This window comes from Diospyros lotus, chromosome 1 (genome assembly GCF_014633365.1).
Source record: "Diospyros lotus cultivar Yz01 chromosome 1, ASM1463336v1, whole genome shotgun sequence".
Lineage (NCBI taxonomy): Eukaryota > Viridiplantae > Streptophyta > Magnoliopsida > Ericales > Ebenaceae > Diospyros > Diospyros lotus.
The window spans coordinates 32164673-32174428 of record NC_068338.1 but is presented as its reverse complement, the minus strand read 5'-3'; the positions used below and the strand labels follow the sequence as shown (position 1 = coordinate 32174428).

Genomic DNA, 9756 nt, shown 5'->3' with positions numbered 1-9756 from the left:
TGTTTGATTTTTTTTTTTTTGAATATTTTGTGTATGTATATTTAATTTATTTTTGTAATTAATTATTAATTTGTATATTATTGATTAGTGTATATGTGATTATTTTTATGAAAAATAATCGCAATCAAAACACCAAAAATTAAAAAATTATAATAATTTTAAGATAAAAAATTAAGCTAATCAAGCACTTTCAATTGATATTTTTCTTAGAATATAATTCTAGACAATTAAATTGTCTAAAAAATATTTTCTTTCCATAAAAATTTCATACTTGCAATCAAGCGCATGGTTAGTGCGAGGAAGAAGTCCTTGCTTGCATAAAGTGACTTCGTGACCATCTTTTAACTTAGGATTAAATTTCCTCATTTAAGAGCAGTAATCATAGACAAATCTAAATCGTGGGCCGAATAGCGAGCTCAGGTCGAGGCCGCGCATGGCCCATCTGGCAGAGACACAGTTGAGTCCAATATTGGAGCCCAGAGGTGCTGTAAGCTCGGGATATATCAAATTTTATTATATCTATATTTTTTTTTCTTTATGATAGCAACAATGTAGCAGTGCAAAAACTGAAATTGTATATGAAATGCTGGTGAACCGAAAACGGTGGAGTTATGAGAACGAAGCACCTGGAGCCGTTTGGCATGGTTATACGTGTAATGGAGTAGGAAACAAACAAAGGAAAATTCCGGGAAAGTTCATCCAGAATTACCAGAAACGTACGTATACTGTCCTCTATATATAAACCTTTACATCAACGCCCCACAGGGAGAAAAGAGATCGGAAGAGGCATAGAACCGTCATCTGTTTCTCAAGTAGTACTAGTGCCGAAGAAGGGTGGGTTCTACCATGGGGTCGCTGGAGAACTGTAGCTCGGAAAATGGTGACTACGAGGCCGCGGCGGCGAAGGAGAATCTGGTGGGCCGGACGGCTCAGAATCTTTCGTCGTCGTTGGTCCGAAAGAAATCGGATCCAATGCTGGTTTCCAAGGTTCGGTTTCGGTTGGTGAGAGAGTTTCTGGCCAACCTTCAAGAAGTGGTGCTTGGGACCAAGCTCTGCTTGCTCTTCCCTGCGATTCCCTTGGCGATCCTCGCCCAGTATTACGATTTCGGAAGAGTGAGTTTTCAATTTTTCATGGTTAATTTCTATGGTGCATTTTGGGGTTTAATTTTGATAATAAAAAAGCAATAAATTGATAAAATTCTTTTTGAAAATTTGTAAATTTTGTTAAGTGGGTGTATGCCCATACTCATTGTTTGTTTTGTGAGAATTAAAAAGGAAACATGTTACTTTACCCGAGAAACTTAGTTGACAAATCATGTTAAAATGATAAAAATATCCCTTACACTCATGCCTTTTGTAATTGCCTCTCTTTTTCTTTTATAGCCGTCACCTCTCTCATCTCTCCCCCTTCCCATGGTCGTCGTCTCCTTGCCTCTTCATCGCCTTTGTCTCGTGCCTTCTCATCTTTTTCTCACCGACCATTGCTGCATCTATCGTGGTGAATGTAGCGACGATCAACAAATGAGAGGCGAGACAATGCAAGGCAAAGAAGCGTGAGGCGGCGATGGCAAAAAGGCAAGGTGATAGCAGCCATATGGGAAGGGAGAAAGACAAGAGATACGGTGGCTATGAAAAAGAAGGGGAAGCAATTGCAGAGAGCATTTTTGTTAATTTTGAGTCTCTCGGGCAAAATAGCATTTTTCTTAAAAGAGAAAGAGAATAGTATTTATGTTCGTGTGTGTGTGTATATATATATATATTAAAAATTTTGAAATTCTGATAAGCACAAAAATTTTGCATGAAATAAAAAAAAAGGAAGAAAAATAGGCTACGGGCCATATAATTTAAGGCGGATAATTAATGAAATAATTTTTTTCTTATTTTAATTTCTCTCCTGCTATATTTTTTATTTTTCTATTCCAACGAAGCAGCCTTGGATTTTTGCTCTGAGTTTACTAGGGCTCACACCGCTTGCTGAACGCGTCAGCTTTCTGACAGAGTAAGCATCTAATTGTTTTGTCTATTTACTTTACCTGTGAACACGTTTAGAGAGAAAAATTGAGTGATCGACAGTGAATTTCATATGAAAACACAAACCTAATTAATTTAGATATTTTAATTTCGCTCTCCCTCTCTCTCTCTCTCTCTTTCTATATATATATATATATATATGCAATCCATAGATTTCTAATGGGCCATTTTATTTTTATTTTATTTTTGGTCTCCTCAACAAAAACTCAAGACAAATCGCATACTACACTGGCCCAACAGGTATATATCTGTATTTATCACTTTCTCGTACTTGAAAACATAACATTTTATGTATCCAACGAATATTATATTTATAAGTTTGGGAATTTAATTTGTAGTTGGAGGGCTGCTGAATGCAACATGTGGCAATGCCACGGAGCTGATAATAGCACTATTTGCACTTCGCCAAAGGAAAATACATGTGGTGAAGTACTCTCTATTTGGCTCTATTCTCTCAAACCTTCTTCTTGTTCTTGGGAGCTCTCTATTCTGCGGAGGCCTAGCAAACCTGAAAAAGGAACAAAGATTTGACAAAGTAAGGGACCCAAAACAAATCATCCCATCTTCAAGTCCACAAAATCCAGGATTCATTTGCTTTCTCCGATAGTTCTAACTTTTCATGGCTAATTTTGTTTGAATTTTAAATGGGCAGAAGCAAAGTGATGTGAACATGCTGCTTCTGCTGCTGGGCTTGCTTGGTCTGCTGCTGCCACTGATGTTCAGATATGCTGCTGAGCAGCACAGCGCCTTAGCCGCCGGCCCCGTTCTTCTTCTGTCCAGAATCAGCAGCATTGTGATGCTTGTTGCATATGTTGCATATCTCTTCTTCCAGTTAAAAACCCACAGACAGTTGTTTGAATCTCAAGAGGTGATTATCACGGCCAAATTATGAACTGAACAAGAAGAAAACAGACCTTTTATTTTTTCCCTTTTTCTCTTCATTTCGTTATATATAATGTTAATTGTCAATTCCACCACCTTTGCATGCATGCTAATTACCCTTAGATTTTTTTTTTATTTTTCGCATGGCTAGGTGGAGGAGGAGAGTGATGATGGGATCTCAGAAGACAAGGCAGTGATAGGATTTTGGGGTGGATTTATTTGGTTGGTTGGCATGACACTGATCATTGCTTTGCTGTCTGAGTACGTTGTGGGTACAATAGAGGTATGTATATGTATATGTTCAACTAATTACTTGTTTTGTTGGTTTAATTATTAATATATATTTGAAACTGGCCATAATTAACCATTTCCGAATGGATAATTAATTATATATACTTCTCCTGAACTGCAGGCTGCTTCAGATTCATGGGGAATTTCTGTTAGCTTTATCAGTGTAATATTGCTGCCAATTGTTGGGAATGCAGCTGAACATGCTGGTTCTGTCATATTTGCTTTCAAGAACAAGTTGGTAAGATATATGTATAATTTCTTATTTATTGTTAATTAAATTAATCTTGAGTTTTTTGCTTCTTCCTAATACTAGGAAATTAACAAATTTAATTTCTCTGTTATGTAGGATATATCCTTGGGGGTTGCTCTAGGTTCTGCAGCTCAAATTTTGATGTTTGCGGTGAGAATTGAAATTAATTAATGCATAAATAATTAACAAATTAATTAAACCAAGAGAAAGAAAAACCATTCACAAAATTTTTAATCTATAAATTCTGAACTTCTTGTTGATTTCAGGTTCCTTTATGTGTGGTGGTTGCATGGATAATGGGTGTTTCCATGGATCTTGACTTCAGTCTGCTAGAAACTGGTTCCCTGGCCTTCTCAATCATAGTCACATCCTTCACTCTCCAGGTCTTGTTCTATTAATAATTAATTGCTCTTACCTAGACTCTATATATATATATATACACACACACACACACACAAATGCTAATTAATGGTTCAAATATTGCTAATCCCACCCACAAAAAAGCCAAACCATATATATGCTGTTTGCTACTCAAAATGATATTGAATTTTATCTGTTATATATATGAAGCAGCAAAATTTTAAGGAAATTGTGATGTGCAGGATGGAACTTCACACTACATGAAAGGAGTTGTTCTTTGTCTGTCCTACGGCGTCATTGGGGCTTGCTTTTTTGTTCACAAAGGTGTGGTTGGTAAGTGGCCAAAGCTTCAAACTCCACAAGTCAGAATTAATTAAAGCTGCCAAATTATATATAGTAAATAAAAGTTAAATCATGCACCTTTTTTAATTTCCCCCCCCCCCCCCCCCCCCCCCCAATATTTTCATGGTAGATCATAATGCTTTCATCGTCAACCCCTACAACGCCGGGATCTCATCAGCATAAACAGTACTCCCTTGTCTTGGTTCCCCAAAACGACATCCTATCGTCGATTGGATTATCATTTGTTCATTCAATTAGGACAAGTAATCGGTTCAAGAAGCTCAAAGAAAGAAATATTCATTGGTGGGATATGCATTGCGGAGAGAGACATTCAGGAGGTAGCAAATGAGGATATGATGGCTTAATTTTGCGATGAAAATGAATGGTTGTGCATATTTCCCTGCAATTGTTCTTATATTTTGATTTATGATTTTGGGTTAACCAATTAAGTCGGTGGCATGAACCTTCCTCATGTGAGTTTGAAAATAAGACGCCATTAATTGCTTCATATATTTGTAATAATAATGTCCAACAAGCAAACTTGTCAACTATATATATGGAGTTTGGATCTTTTGCTTTACAAAATGTGTTACTAGTAGTAGTAGAGCTTTTTTTTTGTCCTTGTTTTGTTGCTAACTAAAGATCTATTAATTAATTGGAGCCTTGTCTTACTTATAGCTATTGTGCAATGTTAATTTTTGTCTAAGTGTACCGATTCGCATTAATTTGAAATTTTTGTTGGTTTGAGAATTACTTTTTTTTTTTAAAAAATATTTTTATGAGGATCACTTTAAGAAAAAATTAATTTAGCTTTTGGCTTCATCATTTAAGAAACATTTTTGGTGGTGTTGTATGTGTTCTGGTAATAATTAAAAAAGTGTTTTTAACTCTAAAGTTATGAGAAATGGTTTTAAAAGTAGTATTTATGTAATTAATATTATCTATTAAGGTAACGTTTATTAAAATGAGTAAGATAAATTTGTATTAAAATAAAGTTAGAATACTTTTTAGACCAAAATATGAAATGATCAAGATAAGATTTGGGAAACATTTTAAGATTTTTTTTCAAACTATTTGTTAAATTTTTTGGAACGCATTAGAGGACAATTACGTTATTTTTACTTATCTATAAAGATCAAGATAAATTTATCTGAAGAAAGAAAGATAAATTTATCTAGAAAAATCCAAATAAGAAGTCATGTGACTTCTTTTTTAATGATCGTCAAATAAATTTAACAAATATAATAAAAAATATTTTTTATATCTTATTTTTTTAATTTATATTTTAACTAAATATAACGTTAATTTATTCTTTTCGACTCTTGGCCACACTGCCAAAGATGCCTAATTTAGACTTATTTTTGGAATGTTTAGATTTCACTTCATCGATCTAACCTGTGGTTGTTTTACATGGGAAGCTTCGTATTTGTTTTATTGCAAATCTTTTCCATGTGATGGTTGCAAATTAAAGTGCATTCGATGTGGTACCGTTTGGAGCTATTTTATTTTATGTTCCATCTTTACTTTTGAGAGATGTAGATTCCATAGCATTAACCTAAGCACTTCAACGTTACCCATTTGTATTGGAAGATAATATTATTATTATAGAATTCTTATCTATATTATTATACGCCTAAATACCCTCTTTTTTTATATTATGAAATTTGTCAATAAAGTTATTTTTAAGTAAAATATCTTTTATGTTTTTTTGTTTAAAAAATAAAAATTAACTACACTGATAAGATTTGAACTCATGATGTTTGAATACTAATTTATTTCTTAGATATAACTTTGTCACTACATCAAAGATTATTTTATTTAAAATTTTATCTAAAATATTTTAAAAGTATACTATTATTGTCCAGTACTACAAAATGAACTTTTTTTTTTAATTTTTTTTACACATGTTAATTTTGGCATTATCACAATTAATGATGATGGTTTTAGGATCAATCATCATATGTTATTTCGAAATCTTCGCCTTGAGATCCACACATCAACACTGTAACCTTAGAATTTCAACTTCGAGAGTTGCAGCTTAGGAGTTGTACTTGCTAGAGAATAAGGAGGGACTAAGTTCCCGATTTATTTTCCAACACTCTTAGTAAAAGAAATATGAGTTTGCGTGGCTATATATAAAGACAAGAGTTAAAATTGAACCCTAAGTCAAATAGTGTACCTAGGAGGGAGTCATTGCTTCGGAGAGTACTCCAAGTAGGCTTCAAGATCCCTGAGGTTGTACCTCGTGAATTTCGAGAGAATTTTTCAAACTTGAAATTAAAAGATGGAATTAGATCATTCTCATTTATTTTGAATCTTTTATGGTTTAGATTTGAGTCTTTATTTTGGCACTAAAATGTGCCACACTTTGAGAGTTGAAACTTATCGCTCAATCAATCCTAGTCAAAGGAGACGACATTATAAAATTCTACAAAGATTATATATATACATAATAGAGCATATATTATATATATTTTATTATTCTTGGGCACTGGCTAATGGGTGTAAATGAAACATAAAAGGGGGACGTGTATTCCACGCATGTAGCGCTGGGCAAGCAGCTTATGAATTATATATGAGCTGTCATGGAGGATTATGGCAGCAAATTAATGGCTGTCTCATTAATTATAATAATTTATTTCAAGTTATTGTGAGAATTAACAACTAAGTTATTTTAGGATTGCGTGTGAGTTAGTAGAGTAGAGTTTATATTTTTCAATTAAAAAATTGTAATTATTTATAATATTGAGTGGATATTTATCTCAATTTTGAGGTTGTGCTTTGTATTATGTTAATGTATTGAAAAATTAACTTACTTTATGTCAATTTTATTTTTATTTTTATATGTGACTGAAGCCATCCGAGTCCAACCTCAACAATTTCTTCGATATAATTTTTGTATACGACTAATGTTTTCAGTACTATTATTTAGTTTTGGGCAGTTATAGTATCACATGGAATATTATTTCATGTTGAGGGCTGGCTAGTTGTGTTTGTGTAATTGAAAATGGCCACGACGAGCTAATTAAACCATGCATCCTAGCTAGCTAGTGCTTCATGTACACATGTATATGTTATGTCCCCCACCCACAATACCCTGCTTTTTATGCCACAGCACTTGCCGAGGCTTCTCCATATATTATCTAGTACCTAGAAAATGTCCAATTATTCTTGGAGTAACTTTTCTGAGATTTTTCAAATTAGTTTTTATCACCATGTTAGCCTTATTTAGTACAAATTCAAGTCTCATGTGAAGGATGTTCTTTTGCTGAATTTTTGGGGATCACACATGTCATGATTAGTGATGGGGTCTCTATGGTTTTGGAGACTATATGTAGTTCATGTTGTATTTTACTTATTATGGGCGAATCTAAAAAAGAGTTGGACTAGGCTTCAGTTTGTATCAATCTCAATTCAAACATCGATAGATTTGCCCACCTCACGTAGCCCACTACCCACTTGCTCTCTGAATTTGTCCTTGTTTCTTATCATGGTCAAGTTTATATAGACATTGCGTATTTCATGTGATTGTTGCGAGACCCTATCTATCTCGTGATGAAGTTTTGTCAACTCATGTGAATAGAGGAGTTTACATAGACTCATAGGTTATTTAAAATTAAAAATCCGAATGTCCCATGTTAAAAAAAAAAAAAAGGGAGAAAAAATTTTCGAAGCCACCCATATATAAATCATAAGCTTTATGTATTTATTTTACATGCACAGAGAATTTATATTTAACACACATTTAAAAGTAAAAACTGTAAATTTTTAATATTAAAAATAAAAAAGAACCCAAAATTGAAAGTTGAAACCAAATCAAATCAAATCAAACTAAAGGAAGGTGAATTTGGGTTTGGTAGTAACAAAAGAGAGAGATATCATTACAAAGGTTTTAATTAGATAAAAATATTAGCAGAATATAATTATCTATGAATTGCAGGTAGCATTATGTCATGAATTTAGGGAGAACTCTATGCATGTGCTAATACCATAATAATATATAAATTATATATAATAGGTTTTTCTTAATTAGATAGGGACAGATTTACTTGGAATCGTATCTCAACGTCTCAAAACGAACTCTTGTTGATGAATGTATTGGACAGCTCAAAGCCAAACAAGCTTCACTAGCAAGCTTTAAGTTGCATTTTTTTTTATACATATATATAATTAATATAGAGGTGGCCCAAATATTGCAACACAATTTGGGAACTATATATATTTGCTGACAAACAAATTTTTATATGATTAACTTAACATATATACACAGGAAGGATAATGATGTGATTTTATTAAACAAACTTATTTTCTTAAAACAATAATAATAATAATAATAATAATAATACAGTAAAATTGTATAATTTAAGGATTTTTACCACATGGCTCAAGAAAGGAAAGGAGGGAGGGGGGGCATTGCATTTTAAGGGACAGCACCCAAAAATATGCAGCAACATGACAGAACATGCCTTGCACTGATGAAACATGGGTGCCTAAAGTAACCTTTGAATCCCCCATATTTTTGGAGTATAGGGCAAGCAAGTGATTATAATTAATTGACTAAAAGATTTTGAAAATTCCTTGCTTAAGGCATTGGTCTGTCCCTATCAGTGTGGCCTGTATGTAGCCCATATATATGTCAACCATTCCCCTACATAATTGCTGCTGTTCATATTCAACAATTAATTAATTAATTGTTTGCTTCAATATGCCTATAACTATGAGAGAAGAGACTTGTAAATTATTAGTGCGCATATACATATACATATTTATATATATTATAATTTTAATCTTTTCTAATTGCTTCCGAGATGCCAACAATGTTACGGCTGGTGTCACAACTTGCCGCCTTGCTAGCCGTCGCATAGGTTACAAGGCTTTGACGCTGCTGCAATAAATGGCACGCTTGCCAAGTGGAACTGGGTGTTGTATTTTGTTTATTTTTTCCATCAATAAAAATGTGTAAGATATGATTGAAAAAATCCATATATATTATATAAATCTCAAAATTTGCGTGTTTGAATTTATTTAAAAAAAAATTAAACTTTTAATAAAGTTAATTTTACCTAACTTAATTTTAACGTCATTTAAAAATGTTTAAAACTTTACTCAAATGTTCAACTCCAAAAGAAGAATACACGATGTTTTTTATTTTCTCATACTTGACTAATTTTGTAAGTGTTACGTGCTTACAAAGTAATCATGTGACACCATTTTTTAGTTAGATTATTTTAAATATCATCGTAATTATTTTGTATCATTAAACTAACTAGGACGCGGCATTTTTGTGATCAAAAAATAGTATAATTTTTTAATAATAGAGTTGTGCTCTTTTTTAAAAAAAAAAAAAAAAAAAGAGAGTTTGCATCGCATCAATGAAATAGAGAGGTCAAGAGCAATTGGAAAGGTGCACAAAGAAAGAAAGAAAGAAGAAAGCAATTGGTGATATAAAATTGAAGTTGGAAGGGGGAAAAGGACAAATCATGCTTGAATTCCTCCCTTGAAACGGGGAGGGGGGAGCTCTTAAAAGAGCTTAGTTTGGAATTAGCTGTTCAGAGGCTGTTGCATTAATGTATATATATATATATATATATATATATAGA

The 9756-nt window shown here is 32.9% G+C and overlaps 1 protein-coding gene across 1 annotated transcript; it reads left to right on the top strand.

Moving 5' to 3' along the window:
• Positions 1-759: 759 nt before the first annotated feature.
• Positions 760-4833, top strand: LOC127796851 (vacuolar cation/proton exchanger 3-like). The gene is made up of 11 exons (XM_052329258.1): positions 760-1113; positions 1932-1999; positions 2243-2271; positions 2370-2566; positions 2684-2899; positions 3065-3196; positions 3326-3442; positions 3551-3604; positions 3721-3837; positions 4057-4147; positions 4287-4833. Exons 1-11 carry the CDS (start codon positions 847-849, stop codon positions 4337-4339), a joined length of 1341 nt encoding a protein of 446 aa, XP_052185218.1. The 5' UTR covers positions 760-846; the 3' UTR covers positions 4340-4833.
• Positions 4834-9756: the final 4923 nt, after the last annotated feature.

What these genes read in the sequence shown, in the direction of transcription:
- LOC127796851 (XM_052329258.1), top strand. Translation starts at nt 847, where the DNA reads ATGGGGTCGCTGGAGAACTGTAGCTCGGAAAATGGTGACTACGAGGCC. An exon ending in AGTATTACGATTTCGGAAGA is followed by an intron (nt 1,114 to 1,931) that starts GTGAGTTTTCAA and finishes CCAACGAAGCAG; the next exon opens with CCTTGGATTTTTGCTCTGAG. An exon ending in AGTTGTTTGAATCTCAAGAG is followed by an intron (nt 2,900 to 3,064) that starts GTGATTATCACG and finishes TCGCATGGCTAG; the next exon opens with GTGGAGGAGGAGAGTGATGA.